Source organism: Zalophus californianus, chromosome 14 (genome assembly GCF_009762305.2).
Source record: "Zalophus californianus isolate mZalCal1 chromosome 14, mZalCal1.pri.v2, whole genome shotgun sequence".
Lineage (NCBI taxonomy): Eukaryota > Metazoa > Chordata > Mammalia > Carnivora > Otariidae > Zalophus > Zalophus californianus.
In genome coordinates this window covers 24,884,562-24,901,271 of record NC_045608.1, presented here as the reverse complement: position 1 = coordinate 24,901,271, position 16,710 = coordinate 24,884,562, and the positions used below count along the sequence as shown (strand labels likewise).

The window sequence follows — 16,710 nt, the reverse complement described above, 5'->3', positions numbered from 1 at the left end:
AAAATACCACTTAGAGAACTTTTAAATACTAATAATAATGATAATGGAAATCTGGTGGTAAGAATTTCCAAACCTCCAATATGGCCAAAAGGGTATAGGAGGATTTGGATTTTTAAGAGAAGAAAAAAACACTATTGCCATCATATCAGTGGTTTCCTCATGCTACTCTGTGGAGGGGAGCAGGACCATGGAGTTCCTGACGCTGTGCCCCTCCTCCAACTGCCTCAGATAGTGGCCCTGGTTGGTTCCCTAACACTTAGAGCATCTCTAAGCATAGATTAAACTGGATGACTGCTAAACGTCCTTCCAGCTCCAGGACACAGTGTCTCTGATGTAACTCACATTCCATTCAAAGCCTCCCATGGCGATGCCTGCAGCAGCTCCTGTCCCCGCCAGCCCCACAAAGTGGCCACTTCCAATGTTACTGGCAAAGAGAGATGCTCCAATCTGGAAACACAAAGGGAAAGTCTGGTAAGGACTCTCTATGTTCCACCAGGACACTCAGAGGTAGACCAAACAGGGAAGAGGCATGTCACCCACAAGAGGGACAAGACAGAGCAGAGGCAGGCTGGGAACTTGACTGCATGTCTGTAGGGATCACTGATTCACAAGGTGGATGTGGGGTCTTAGGTAATAGTGAAGATGAAAAGGAGAAGACTGGGGAAGAGGCAGTGTGTATCCCCAAAGCAGATCATCTTTGGGTCCTTTCTCAGCCCAATGACCAATAACAAAGAAGACATGGGAAACCCCACAGCCCACCAAGCCTTCCTTATAAGTCTTCCAAAAGGCTGTCCACTCAGAAGCAGGCCCTGTGCCATTCATCTCTGTCCTCCAACACTCCTGACAAAGGACTGGCTCCCAGTAAATGTGGACAGTTTTGATAAAAGGAATCATTTAAAGGAAGTCTCTGGGCCTTAGTCCTCTCACTTATCAGAGAAGGCAGGGGTTAGAGCCTATAATTTACAGACAATTCCTAACTATTAAATCCTATGATCCCCACTGGATATTATATAAGACTGATGAATCACTGACCTCTGCCTCTGAAACCAATAATACATTATATGTTAATTGAATCTAAATAAAAAATTTTTAAAAATTCTATGATCCCATGTGCTCCCAAGTAACACGAGGTGCTACTAATAATAACTCTCTAAATCAATATAGTATTTTTATTTTTTATTTTTTACAAAGGTTTCCTAGACTCCATGGACACATACACTGCATTTTTCAAGGATATACATATATCTAAATACATAGGTTAGAAGACAGATTGGAAGGATATATATTAAAAACCCAAGATTGGAAGCCTGGAAGGAAAAAGGAGAATGAGACTGTGAATGGGAGATGAAGGAGAAAACATCAGGTAAAACAAGAGAGGGATCTTGCACTAACTAATCATGATACTGTGTCATCAACTCAACTGTATCTGAAGTCCAAGAGAACTCTAGAAATTTCTAGAGTCCTTCTGTACCCAGGAGGAGAGGCATAGCACCATTTGAAAAGTACCAAACTGGTATAATTATCTCCATTTTTGCTGAGCAATGGGGGAAGGCTGGTAGTTATTTGTCGAATATCCCTGAGATGGAACAAATCTGGAACAAAACACAGAATGCTATTTTCCAAAAGACAGATTACTCCAAGAAACTGTCCTAACTATATCAGCCCCTATCCCCAATATAAGGCAATGGATGCTTAGTACCAAATAGTTAAGTCAGAGAAGGAGTTCCCTGAAGGCCAGGCCAGAAGGTGTCTGGAATGATAAGATAATCGTATAAAATTGCATTCATTAATTCACTCAATGAATATTAATTTAGTATCGACTCAATGTATCAAGCGCTCTTCTAGACCCTGGAGATTCCACTGTGAATAGCACAGACAAAATCCCTACTCTTCAGAAGCTTATATTCTAACAGAGGAAACATAAATAAATTTTTTAAAAAGAGAGATCAGAGAATGACGAGTAGAGAGGATGTGATAAAATAACTAGTTTCAACTGGAGAGTCAGGAGATCCCTCTGTGTGGATGACCTCTAAGTTAAGATTGAAGTGATAAAAGAAGTCCACTATGTCAATATCAGAAAGAAAGTAGTCATAGTTGAGAAGCAAAAAGGCCAGAGTGGCTGGAGTGTGGTAGGCAAGGAAGAGGGTGTTGTGAGATGAGGCTGGGAAGCCGGGCAGGCATACATCATGTAGGTCCTAGCAGGCAAGGATAGGAGGTTTGGATTTTATTCTAAGTGTGGGAAGCCACTAGAGGTTTTTTGGGGAGGGTGGGGGGTGGGGAGGCAGAGGGAGAGAGAGAATCTTAAGCAGGCTCCACGCCCAGCACATGAGCCCGACACAGGGTTCAATCTCACAACCCTGATATCATGACCTAAGCCAAAATCAAGAGTCAGATGCTCAACCAACTGAGCCACCCCGGCACCCCACTACTACAGTGTTTAGTCAGGGAAGGGACAGGACTTAATTTGCTTTTAAAGATTGTTCTCAAGCACATGGTGAATGTAGTGCTTGGGGCAAGGGGGAAAACAGAGAAACTGTAAGGGAAGCTAATGCTGTATCTACATTAGAGGACAGTGGCTTGGTCTCTGGTAGTAACAGTCAAGACAAAGGCAAGTATAGAGACTGAAGAGTATTTTAGAAGTAAAGTTGACAGGAGTCCTAAATCTAGGAATTACCCTTGACGGATCAGATGTGGGAAATAAGGGAGAGAGTAATCAAGAGTAACTCTAGATTCAGGACTTGAATAGGTGGGTGCCATTTATTAAGAGGAAAATGGATCCATAGATGAGTGGATAAAGAAGATATGGTAAATATATATAATGGAATATTACTCTGCCATAACAAAAGAATGAAAACTTGTCATTTGCAACAACTTGAATGGACCTAGAGAGTATAATACCAAGTAAAATAAGTCAGTCAGAGAAAGACAAATATCATATGATTTCATTCATATGTGGAATTTAAGAAAAAACAAAACAAACAGAAAAAAGAGACAAAAAAATCACTCAAGTACAGAGAACAAATTGTTGATTGCCAGAGGGGAGGTTTCAGGGGATGGGTGAAATAGATAAAAGGGATTAAGTATACACTTATCTTGATGAGCACTGAGAGTTGTATAGAATTGTTGAATCATTGTATTGTATACCTAAAATTAATATAACGCTGTATTTAATTTTACTTGAAATTTTAAAAAGAAGAAGGGGAAATTGGGAGGAAAGCAGGCTGTTCAGAGACATTCACCTCTTTCTCCTCAAAGCTTGGTAGGGCTAACAGTCCACTTTTAGTCGAATTCCCTTCTGCATGTAGCCTGCCTGTCCTGGCCCATTATCTTTTCATTTATCATCTCTCACTTGATAAATTATTAAGCCTAATGTTGTACTATTAAGGGCATAATTACCAGTAATGATTAACTGTCTTAGATTAACCTTAAGTTCCAGAAGTCTTCTCCAACAGCCCCCGCAAAGGGAAACACTGGACTTTAAGCAGTTGCAGGCTTTCCTGAGGTACTCCCTCACCATCTGATGGAATGGGGATCAGGAGAGCTTTGGGGTTACCACATGTCCTGCCCAGATTCAGTTAATTTCTGTCATGATCACTACTATTCTCCCAGTCACTTGCCCTGGCCTCATTCTGGACTTCCTCCCTTCACCCCATGGCCTTAACTCAATCATTTACCAAAACCCTGACTCTGCCTTCACAATGTTAAAGGCATCTAGCACTTCTTATACTGCCCTTATATAGGCTGTGATTATCTCTCAGCAGGCTTCTGGATGATCTCCAGTCTCCGCCTACCCACATGGCCAGTTCCACAAAGCACAACTCTGATCAAGCCACATTTCCGTATTCAAAGACCCTCCACAACCCCCAAATGGGCCTGCCAAGCAGTCTTCCTGGAAGTTCCAGGTTTAAAGATGTAGTCCTCGGGGTGCCTGGTGGCTCAGTTGGTTAAGCATTTGCCTTTGGCTCAGGTCAAAATCCCTGGGTCCTGGGATTGAGCCCTGCATCTGGCTCCCTGCTCAGTGGTGAGCCTGCTTCTCTCCCCGCCCCCAACTCATGTTCTTTCTCTCTCTCACTATCTCTCTCTCTCTTAAATAAATAAATAAAATCTTTTAAAAATCTATCAAAAAAAAAAAAAAGATGTAGTCCTAGGAATTCAACAAGATTTCAAGTTAAAATCCCCTCCAGTGAGAAGTATAAAATTAAAAAATTAGAATTTGAATACTTTCTTGACCTCTTACTATCTGGGTGATCATAATATCTGTGAGCTTCAATCTTCTCTCATGAGAGGGTTATTCAGGAGTCAAATGAGACTATGAATCAGTAATGACTGACATTTAGCCAGCCCTCAATCAGAGTCCTTTCTCTCCTCCAAGAGGACAAAGACAATTCATAAGACCTACAATGGACACTGTTATAGACTGAATTGTGTTCCCCCAAAATTTATGTGTTGTAGTCCTAACCTTCTAATGTGGCTTTATTTGGAGATAGGGTAATTAGGGAGGTAATTAAGGTTAAATTAAGTCATAAGGGTGGGGCCCTACTCTGATAGGACTTGTTCTTATAAGAGGAAGAGACACCATCTCTCTCTCTCTCTTTCCCCCTTCTCTCCCCCTCCCCCTCCCTCCCTCTGCCTCCTCTCCCTCTCTCCCTCTCTCCCCTCTCCCTCCCCCCTCCCATTCTCTACTCAGAAAAGAGGATGCACAGACAGGAGGTAGTCATCTACAAGCCAGAAAAAGAGGTCTCACCAGAAACCAACCCTGACAGCATCTTGATCTTGAGCTTCCAACCTCCAGAAATGTGGAAAAATAAATTTCTCTTGTTTAAGCCTCCGAGTCTATGGTATTTTGTTATGGCAGCCCAAGCAGACTAGTAACAGACACCACTGCTTTATCATTTCCACTCCCCTGCCAGGTTTTCACTCTGCCCTTCCTCCCACTAAAGCCCATTAACAATGCTTTCATCACTCTGATTTCCCAAACACTCTCTGTCCACTCCTCACCCACATTCATGCCCATTTGGGAATCACGCCCCATCCAGGGAGTGACCCGGTGACGTGAATAATCATGGCCTTCTCTATAATTTCCTCCCACCGTCCCTCTGAGTTCAGGATTTTAGACTTCATCTAAAATTCCCCCAGCTTGACCTTGCTTCTGACTAACTTCTTTCCAAGCCTTCCTCATCCCCTGATGGGATTCAGGAAGCTATTACAAGTATTTAGATGGCTTTGCTGTAATTGTGCAAGTTGAGCTGGGTCTGACCACACCCAACAGGTTTGATAGCATGGTATTGGGGAAATAACATAATGTGACATCAAAAATGGCAAAAAGACTGTTTTCCTTTGAATTTGGGGAAATTCATAATCACATTTTACTGCCTAAACTTCCTGCCCTAGAAAATTGGCAGGAGAGGAAATATATGGAGAAATTATAGAATCATAAGTCTTCCAGAGTTGTATGAACCCACAAATGTCACAGCTTGAATCCCCTCTGCAACAACCCCCTAAGTGATGGTCAGTTTCTAGACGCACACCTCTACTGACAGAGAGCTCCCCACTTTACAATGCAGCTGAAACCATAGAACAATTCTAGTGGTTAAAAAGTTCTTTCTACCTTGAGCTGAAATCTACCCATCTGGCTACTTCTACCTTCTGGAGTGATACAGAACAAGTCAAATCTCTCTTCCACAAGCTAGCTCTTCCAATGTCTAAGGAAAGGGGTTGTGCCTACCCTCAAATCTTCTCTGGGCTAAGCTTCCTCTTCTCATATGTCTAATCCTCACCGGCCATGGACTTGAATTTCATCAGAAATTACAGGCCTTCAAGGCTGTCTGCAACCCAGCCCCCTCCTCCTTCTCCATCCCCAGCAGCCTCTCCATACTGTTTCGTATCCCTTACACTCCACTAAATTACACTGACTCAGTTTCCTAGATATGCTCTGGGCTTTCCTACCTTCTGTTTCTATTTATGCCATTTCCCTCTGCTTGAATCTCCTCTCCATCAAACTCTGATGTCCCCAAAACACTGACCCAGTCTTCAAAAGGAATCCCAGTTCCATCTCTCCACTGACACCATTCAGAGCTGATCTCTTCCTCCTCCGATCTCTTACTCCCACTCCTTGTCTGTTGCACTCTCCTGGGGCATGACACTGCTTCTGCACAAGTGTTGCCCCCCACATATCTTCTAGTCCTCAAAGAGCATTTCTGCTTCTTTTCTTGCACGTGACAAGCATTCCATAAAAGTCTGCTGAGTGAGTGAGTGGGTTGCTGTATCAATTCCTAGGATGCTGGCAATCAAGTGCCTTGGAGTTGTATTTATTCCCACTGGCTGCATAGAGTTGGGACTCTTCATAGGGATGTGTTAAAGATGGCTCTCTCCTGAGGAAGAGGCAATAAACTTGACCTGCTAGGCCCAGATGGTGCCCAGCAGAACAACGGGGCATGCTAGGATTACGCACTACTCTGAGATGTTAATGTGGTGACCTGTAAGATCAGTGTTAGTAACAAGAAGACCTCAGCTGGAATCTGACCTTCTGGGTTAGTCCATCAAACAGGCAAGTAAATAGGTTCTCCCATATATTTCTGACATAAACATAATTCCAGAAAGTAGTTTGTTGGTACATATCAAAATCTCATCTCCTTCCACCATATGATCCTACTTTTAGTACTCTACCTTAAGCAAATTATCAGAAATACAAAGATTTATATATAAGAATTTCATTAGTATGTTCATTGCCATGTTATTTACAATACAGGAAAGTTTGGAAACAACATAAATGTCCAACAATAGGAAGACAAACGGCTAAATTAAGGTACATACCTGTGATGGAATATTACACAGCCATTAAAATCATTGCTTTGAAGAATTTGTTATGATGGGAAGATGAAAGTGATAAAATGTCAAATAAAAAATAACATTCAAGGTTTTATAGAGAGAGATAGTGATAGAGATAGGGATATATCTCCAAGTTTAACAGTGGTTATCTTTGAAAGAGAAAATAATGAATGTGTTTTTGTGCCTTTTTTGTACTTTTCCAATCTTTCCACAATGAGTTTGTGTAATTTTATAAGCAGAACACAATTCTTTTTTTTTAATTTTTTTTTTAAGATTTTATTTATTTGCGAGAGAGAAAATGAGAGAGAGAGCGCGCGAGAGGGAAGAGGGTCAGAGGGAGAAGCAGACTCCCTGCCGAGCAGGGAGCCTGATGCGGGACTCGATCTCGGAACTCCAGGATCATGACCTGAGCCGAAGGCAGTCGCTTAACCGACTGAGCCGCCCAGGCGCCCTGCAGAACACAGTTCTTTAAAACCTTTAACAATAAAGGGAAATCATTCCAGAACTGTCTCAGATTCACTTGCAGAGCCTGAGAACAAAGCATGCAGGGAAGTTATGTGTTTGTTGGGGGCAATATAAGAAAAGACATGAAAATGTCATTGAATGCTACCTAAAAATTATGTTCTGTGTGACAGGAAAAAGAAAATAGGAACTATAGGGGACAGCCTATTTACTTGCCAACATCCAGTCATCTGATGTTAGAGCTGGAATTACCTTGGAAATAATTAAGGTCAACCTTGTTATTTTCAAAAGAAAACAAAATTATAGCCCAGGGGAAGAAAGTGATTCAAGTTTACATATTAATGTTATCTTTACTTCCGCAACTTTAAGAAAGTAAGATAGTATGACACTCCAAACTACTAACCCAAGAGTCAAGAATTGCTTAAGGCAATGGACAACGTCTGTGTGTGTCTTCCTTGTTTCACCATCAGAGGCAGCTAATGGATTTACAAAAAGTATCAATAATCATGCTTGAAAGCACAATTAAGTGGTATGGACCCCACTTTCTTCCCTTCCTTCTAAGCACACTGGGAGACTTCGAATCTTATTCTAATCTTGGCTCTGTCAAAACAAATTATATGACCATGAGCCAGTCACTTCCCTGTCTTGAGCCTCAGTTTCCTCCACTATAAAATGAGGATAAGAATCCTTAGCTTACCTCACAACAAGGTTCTCAGGCTTAAATGAGGTGACAAATATGAGACACCTTTAAGAAAGTTTTGCCCCTAGGGGTGCCTGGGTGGCTCAGTCATTGGGCGTCTGCCTTCGGCTCAGGTCATGATCCCAGGGTCCTGGGATGGAGCCTCATTGGGCTCCCTGCTTGGTGGGAAGCCTGCTTCTCCCTCTCCCACTCCCCTTGCTTGTGTTCCCTCTCTCTCTCTGTGTCTCTGTCAAATAAATAAATAAAAATCTTTAAAAAAAAAAAAAAAAGAAAGAAAGTTTTGCCTCTGTATGAGGAAAATGGCAGACGGGGACAAAAAAAAGAAAAAAAAGAAAGATAAGGGGGCATGTGATGTGATGAGCGCTGGGTGTTATACACAACTAATGAATCATTGAACATTACTTCAAAAATTAATGATGTATTATATGTTGGCAAATTGAAATTAAATTTAAAAAAAAAACAAAAAGTTCTGTTCCACAAAGGCATGCAATTCTGAAGAAATACTGATGATGCTTTTGTACACCCCATGTTTTTATGGAGTTCCCTGAATTTCCTAAAAGAAACAGAGTGGTCGTTTTCTCTTAGAGGGAGCAAGATCTTCACAGCTCGATTGGAAAATACACTCAGTTAATTTCAGGAAACTGTTTTCTTTGTTAATGGACCATATAATACCCAGAATGTCCAGAGCTCTAGAGATGGCTTTTCAATCCCAACTTCTATCTTCCCTTTAAGGAATGATACAAGAATATCCCAGAGCCTCCTCTCCACCCTTTCTCTGGGCCGTGCTAGATGCTTGCCTTCAGATATCCTCAGACAATGGTTCTCAAACTGTAGCATGCATCAGAATCTACAGAATGTGGTTTTTTTTTTAAGATTTTACTTATTTATTTGACAGAAAGAGAGACAGCAAGAGAGGGAACACAAGCAGGGAGAGTGGGAGAGGGAGAAGGCTTCCCGCTGAGCAGGGAGCCCAATATGGGACTCGATCCCAGGATCCTGGGATCATGCCCTGAGCCGAAGGCAGATGCTTAACGACTGAGCCACCCAGGCACCCCCAGAATCTAAAGTAAAAATACAGAACATATCTGAATTTCAGATAAACAAATTCAGTTTTAATAATATTATGTTCAAATATTGCATGAGACATTACACTAAAAAAGTATTCATTGTTTCTCTGAAATTCAGATTTAATTAGCCATCCTATATTTTTATTTGCTAAATCTGGCAACTCTAATCACAATCACCTGGAAATTTTGTTAAACCGCAGATGGTTGAATCCCATCCTTTCAACTTTCTGATTCAGTGGGTCTGGGTTGAAGCTGGAAATTTTGCCTTTCTAACTAGAGCCCAGGTCTTGCTGATGCTGCTGGTGTGGGTACCACAATTTGAGAGGCCTGTCCTGGGAGAATAAGAAAGGGAGAGGGATGACTAACTTTTACAGTGCCTCCTCTAGCCCAAGTGTGGGGCCAGGCACCCCATTCACTTTAACTTACATCATACTCACTATAGTCTGTGAGATAAGGATTATTCTCATCTTCATTTTACAGGTGAGAAGACTGAAGACCAGAACAGTGATTTGCCCAACGTCCCACAGCCAAACATGACCAACATCCAAGGGACAGAAGGGGAGGTCATAGCACCACTCTGACTTTCTTCCTTCTTCCCCAGACATTCCTTTCTGAGCATCCCTGAAGGGACACAGTCAGGTCAGACTCCCCTACCCATCTCACTGTAAATTTAAGAACAGCATGTGTATATCTCCATCATGCTTGTATTTCAGGTTCTTCCCTTATCCTCTGGGGAACTGGTCTCTACTCTGAATTAGTATTTGATTCCATTAAAGATATCTTTTCACAGGAGAGATTTGGAAAGATTTAATCTTTGACTCTTGCCATCTCTTAAGGATCACAATTCCTGGACTGGGACAGAAAAGAAGGTGGGGTTCATATATTCAGACCATTTTATTTCTGAGATTCTGGTAAATATTTAGACACATGCCTTGCTCCAGAGCCATCATAATCTCTGTTTACTTTACGTCAGCTTACGTCCTTCATGAACAATGGTAGCCATTCACTCATTATCTTCACAAATCTCTCTCCTTGCCCTAAGAACCAAAAGGGCAGGAAATCAGGAAACCACTGCCAAGACTGGCATTTTCCCATGGGCTGTTGGCACAAAAGGCAGGTGAGGTCTTCTATTGGCATTTATAGGTCAAGGAAGCTAGAGACCAACCCTCTCACCAATTCAGATGGACTCATCCTTAGGATCATCAACAACTTGGGGTCCCTCACTCGAAGGGCCTGATTGATATGCATTGTCTCCCCTACACTGGCCTCCTTTCAGTTCCACAACTATCCCAAGCTTTTGACCACTGTGTTCCTTCTGCTTGGAAGAATGGCTGCCTCCTGATCCTTCATGTCTCAGCCTAAATGCTCAATCCTCAGAAAGGTCTTTCCTGATCCTCTTACGTAGGTTGAGAAAGACCCCTTTCCTTCCCTCTCACCCTTGACTCAAATACACTTCCTTCTTAACACTTACCACTATTTGTGATTTTGGATATATTTTGCAAGAATGTGTCACACACACACTAATATATGCCAGCACCTAACACAGAATGTGGCACATAGTAGGTAATCAACATGTAAATATAGAATGAAATAATAGCAATGCATAAATGGATAAATGAATTCATAGTTTAAGAAGGAAGATCTGGAAATGAGATACAATAATAATGATGATGGGGGCGACTGTCTGGCTCAGTCCATAGAGTATACTACTCTTGATCTCAGGGTCATGAGTTTTAGCCCCACATTGGGTGTAGAGATTACTTAAAGAAATGATGATGATGATGATGATATTAAGAATAGCCAACTTGGGTAGTACTAATTTTGTAGTGTTGTAAAAGATTTATGTATTTTAATTAACTGAATCCTCAAAACAACTCCATAAGATAGGTGTTATGTTCTCTATTTTTCAGTTGAGGAAACAAGCACAGAGAGGTTAAGTAACTCACCCAAGGCTACAAAGCTAGGAATGGGGGAACTGGGGTTCAAAACAAAGCAGCCTGGCTCCAGGACCCATGGTCTTGGTTCCAACTCTAAATCACCTCCTTAATATAAAATTTACTCAAAGAGAAACATATAGCTCTAGGCGACCTAAAATGTGCCATGCCAATGGTAGAAATGGAAAGCTCAGATACATTTCTAACATGAATAATCCAAAGTCTTCATCTTAACTGATAGTTTCAGCACTCTTCTGACTTCAAACAACTAGAAATGTTGATTATAATTTACTTTTTCCTTTCTCTGTCTGGGAAAGTGCTAATGTGTTAGAAAATGCTGGGAAGGTATCCAGAGAGAAAGGAGAAACCAGGAGTTTATGCACCAACTAGATGACAGGAAATTGGCTACATACCCATCAACTGATGCCCAAGAACACAAAGAATACATAGGGTGGTGAGTGGCTGTGCATTAATCAGAGAAACTCCTCAGAGGAGATTAAGCCATGAAGAGTGACAGGGAAATGGCCCCACCAAAAACAGAGAAAAAGGAAGAAGGACAGGAAGAGAAGGTGAGGGAAGGAAGAGAAGAAAGAGCAAGAATGAGGTGGTGGTAGAGGAAGACGAAAAGGAGAAGAAGAGAGAAAACAGGCTATTCAAGAGCAAGGTAGCAACTGTCACATTCAGCAAAAAATCCTCACCACAGAAGAGATACATATCTATGGGACCCGCCAACCAAGTTTTGCAAAATCTTGACTCAACTTGAGAAAAACCAAATGTCTGAGATAGTAAGGGAGCATAGTCAAACCTGACTTTTCCAAGGGGTCCAATAAGGGCTGAAATTTGCTTTTCCAATTTTACTACCAAGAGCCTTAAAAAAACAAAATCTGAAGAAAAAAAATGTTCTCTGTACACAGAAACAGAAATGTGGAGCACTGCTGGAGGAAGGCTTTGACTTGGATCCAGAACCCTCCTAACCTCCTAAGTTCTTACCACTGCGTACACTTGTGGCCAATCCTCCAGAGAGCAAAATGCAGGCTAAGGTCTTAGGTGACATCAACAAAGGGATCCAGCCTGAGTGTCTAAGGACATGTCCCTCTCCTCCCTCTTATTTCTTTAATTCAGCACGTATTTCTCAAATGCCCACTAGATGCAAGGTCGTGGACTAGGTATTAGAAGAAGAAAAAAAAAAAAAAGATTAAGAAAAACATAGCCTCAGCTCTGGGGTAAACCAAAGCACACATAGCTTCATACAAATAGAAAACAATCAGAGCGGGGAAGAAAGGGTCAGCTGGACTTACTGGTCACTTCTACCCAGGCTTATGAAGGTCAAGTACTTGTCTGTCTTCAGTCTCACATCTTCCTGAGATTTGCTCCCTTGATGAGCTCTTCTGCCTCTCCTGTGTCCACTCGCCTAGTTCATGCTCTTTCTCTCTCATTCATGAGTTACCACCTATATCTTAGGTCTGCCGGACTCTTCCAAGACCCACTCCAGTATCATCCTATGTAGATAAACTTTAATTTGATCATTAGGGTATAAAGACTTAAATATCAAATCAGATATATTTTACTCAAGAAAGTTTAGTAAGTATAAAAAGTTGTCTCCTTTCCTCAGGGAAAATTTTCATCAGGGTCTCTTCAACCCTAAAGGAATTTCTTGGTTTTCAGGTAAACCTTTAGACTATACCAATTGATCTCACAAACTTCCATCCCAAAGGATAGGAAGAAAGGGACCTGAATAACCAGAAAAAGAGAAAGAGTCCTAGCTCTGTAATTATCTTATATGAACTTGGGCAATCCATTGGGTTAATCTTCATTCTTGCTGGATCACTCAGATATGGGATATGATAGTCTTAAAAAGTTTTCAGTTGAAAAGAGAAAAACAAGAGCTAAACCTGAGAGTTTACTGTGCCTATGTCCTCACAACAATCTCAAGTAAGTACTGATATCGCCAATGTAGAGATAACAAATGCAAGACACAGAGATGCTTAGTAATTCAAACAGGGTCACACAACCATTAAGGGGCAGAGGTTGGATTTGAACCCCACCAGCCTGACTCCAGATTCTAGGCCTGAACAAGGGGTCAACAAACTAGGTCCTATAGACCAAATCTGGCCTCTGCCTCTTTTTATAAATAAAGTTTTACTGGAACACAGTCATGCCCATCCATTTATGCATTGTCCATGGCTAATTTCATGCTACAAAAACAGAGTTGAATAGTTGTGACAGAGATCATATAGCCTACAAAGCCAAAATAGTTACTATCAGGCCCATTATAGAGAACGTTTGTCAACCCTTGCCCTACATCACTGTGATATACTCCTCTCTGATGATTCTCTAATAATAAAAGAAGGAAAGGAAAGGAACTGTGGCTATTGAGAGGCATTCAATTTTCAAAATCCTCTTTGGCAACAGACTGGCTAGTATGCCCACACCCATTCTTGCTTCCTCCTCCGTGGTGTGGACTCGTAAATGTTTAGTACTGGAAGAGACTTTGAGATCCTCAATCTGACTGTCCCCCATTACAGAAGAGACTCTGAGACTCAGGGAAGTTAATGATTTGCCTGATGTCACAAAGCTGGGACAAGCCAAGCCCTTTCATTCCTTGTGAGGTTCCCATGCCCCCTGGAATGCTTATTTCTGCATTGAAGGAGGTTGTTGAAGGGTTTATTCAACCCCATTATAACCCACTGCTCCCTTGGAGCTGACTTGGGTAAGTATAACCAAACCCTCCTCCGAAACAAGAATTCTCCACTGGGCTGTGTATCTGAGGCCCAGCCTCTCTGAGTAATTTCTGCTACCACTATACAAGGAGTGGGAAATTTCCCCTTCAATGCTCACATTCCTTCTTCCCCATCTCCCACATCCCCAAATAACCAATACACCATAGCACACAGGCAGCTGTTTGTTAAGCTGTCAACCACAGAAGGGAATCCTGGGCCACCAACCAGCCCAAAGTTACAAAAGGTATAGCTTCATGGTTTCATATTACTCAGTTGGCTTGGCTTGCTCCTGTGTGACTCAGGTTTCTGGAGGCCTTCCTGCCCGCCCCCTGTGTAAGCTGTCTTTTCTTGTAACCCAGCCCTGGAGTCCTTGTTCTTCCTCTTCAATTGTCCCTCACTTCTATTCCCAGGCCAAGGCACAAATGATTTCTCTCTCTCAGCCTTATTAACTTTTTAGGAATAGGGTCTTTTTCCAGAGCTCCTAAATCTTCACCTGTTACAGGTCATAACTGCTCCTTTCAGCCTCCTAAGCCCCCAGGAATGCCCCCAACTGACCTCTCTGTTCAATCTCCTTTCAGACTTTGCAAGATACAATTTCCTCCTACTTTTTTGTGGGTGACTGCCCAAGACCCCCTGGCCTCTGGTGTATTAATCCAAGGTCCTCCGTTCCTAAAATAACCTAAGAACTCTTTTCCCAAAGCTTCTCTGGTTGCTCACTCCTGCTACATACAGCACAAAGCAACATGGCTAATGGCAGATGGAGGGGGCAAAGTGTCCCAGTAGAGGGTTTCTGACAGAGATGTGAGCTCCAGAAAGCCTGTTAGCACTGTGATGTTCTCCTTGGGCTTGCACTTTTGAGAAATGACATTACAGTTCTGAACTTCCAGCCCTGACAGACATGATTGAATTGACTTTGATTTTTAATACAAAGAGAAATCTAGATGTATAGGTTTAATATAGTTTGAATTCTTTTTCAATTTTAGAGGGAAAGTATTTAGATTCTCATCTTCTCCTTTAACTCCTTCTTTCAAGCATGTATTGCAATAGTACTTTAAAACCATTTTAAATTTTAGAATAAAAATTATTATTCTTCTAAATTAACAGTCTTTAAATTTTTTTTAAGATTTTATTTATTTATTTGACAGAGAGAGACACAGCGAGAGAGGGAACACAAGCAGGGGGAGTGGGAGAGGGAGAAGCAGGCTTCCCCCTGAGCAGGGAGCCCGATGCGGGGCTCGATCCCAGGACCCTGAGATCATGACCCAAGCCGAAGGCAGACACGCTTAACGACTGAGCCACCCAGGCGCCCTAACGGTCTTTAAATTTTATAAATTAGCAGAACCTTGTTCTCAAACAAATTCTTAGCAGATTCCCCTTATATAAAATAAATAAAAGTCAGTTTGCTGGGAAGGAGGAGGAGGGCAGCCTTTGAGATATTTCTGCAGTGAACATATCTTCAAACACACTATTTCAGAATATAACCATACTTTATTGAATCTAAGACACCAACTACTGTAAGACATACCATGTAGCACCAAGAAAGAAAAAGCATTGCCATTTAAGCTATGGCATGCCACTGATTGATTATAATACACAAGCCAATCTCAGAGATGTTAAAATGCGGTCATTGTGTAGCTTGGATTGATGACTTATAGTAGTATAAATAAATATAAATATAAATCATGTTCATTTATCCTCATGGTCAATCTGAAAGTTAAATTTAAGTGAAGCAGCAGCACTAGTTTCACATACATGCTAATTTTCAGTTAGTGGGCACTAAGTGCTCTGCCCCAGACAAATGCCAACTGGAAGGTTGCCTTTGTACTCCTGACCGTTCTTCCATTTCTTAATATTCTCATTTACTGAGTACTTGCCAAGTGCCGAGTGGAGTACATGGATTATCTCATTTAATCCTGATGAGAACACTCCAGAGTAAGCACTATTCTCCTACTTTATAGAGGCAGAAATTGAAGCTCAGGGAAGTTCAGTGACTTGGCCAAAGTCACACAACTAGTAAATGTAGCAGATCAGATATGATGACTTCAAAGCTCATGCTTGTTCTACTATAGAATTTTTTAGAATTAAAGCATTCTCAAAGTTGAGAGGGACTTAGAAGTCATTGTTCCTCCATCCAAGAAGCCCTCTGTCCAGCATCCCTAACAGATGATGTTTTCAGTGTATCTGACCAGATAGATAAGAGTCTACCCAAACCAGTAATTATCAAACCTGCCTGATAATCAAAAGCATCCAGGAAGTTTTTTTTTTATGCAAATTCCTGGGCCTCTCTTCCAAGGTTTTTTTTATTTATTTATTTAATAGGTCTGAATGAGGCCTAGATATCTGTATCTTTGGAAAGCACACCCAGATAATTCTGATACATGGGCAAGTTTGTAAACCATTAATGTAATCTCACAAAGCCTTAGATGGAAACCACCATTGGAGGAAGAAGTTGAATTTCAGCTTCATCAAGGAAGTAGTGACTTCTGTACTAAAGAAAAATGACGCCACACTTCTCTGTTGGTTAGAATAATCTAACACTGAAACATGAGTAAGGAAAACAACACCCACAGAAACCCCACATGAACCAATGAACCCTACATGTTTGGGTAAGGCTAATTCCTTTCACCAACCAAATCTCGGCCCAGACCCACTCCTGGGTGCTAGCAGGAAGAAAGACATCATTGTTAGTTAAGATGTGATGTGTTCCCAGGCCAAGCCCAAAATGCATATTTCCTAAGGATGGTTCTGCCCCATTCTTACCCCCTCCCACTCTCATTGGCTTCTCCATGACCAGGGATTAGAAGCTGATGTCTTACTCCTAATAAATCAGCCCTAGAAATTTTATATAAAGAGATATGAGAGTTAACCGTCACAGTGGGGGGAGGGAAGAAAAAGGAGGTGTGGATGCAAACTGAGGGCAGCTGAGTACTTGGCAGGTTTACTGCAGGGAGCAGTGAAGCATTAGATGGGGTGGGGGTGCACTGCTTTCAAAATAACTA

General features: G+C 41.6%; 1 protein-coding gene across 3 annotated transcripts in view; it reads right to left on the bottom strand.

The window, feature by feature from the left end:
• Positions 1-16,710, bottom strand: part of SLC5A1 (solute carrier family 5 member 1) — a 130,959-nt gene that overhangs the window by 52,061 nt on the left and 62,188 nt on the right. For 2 of the 3 annotated variants that reach the window (XM_027577413.2, XM_027577412.2), the window contains exon 3: positions 343-447. In XM_027577413.2, the coding sequence (XP_027433214.1) occupies positions 343-447 (105 nt within the window). Of the gene's footprint in view, positions 1-342; positions 448-4,744; positions 4,824-16,710 lie in introns of those variants that run through there. The other variant, XM_027577414.2, reaches the window with a different exon arrangement.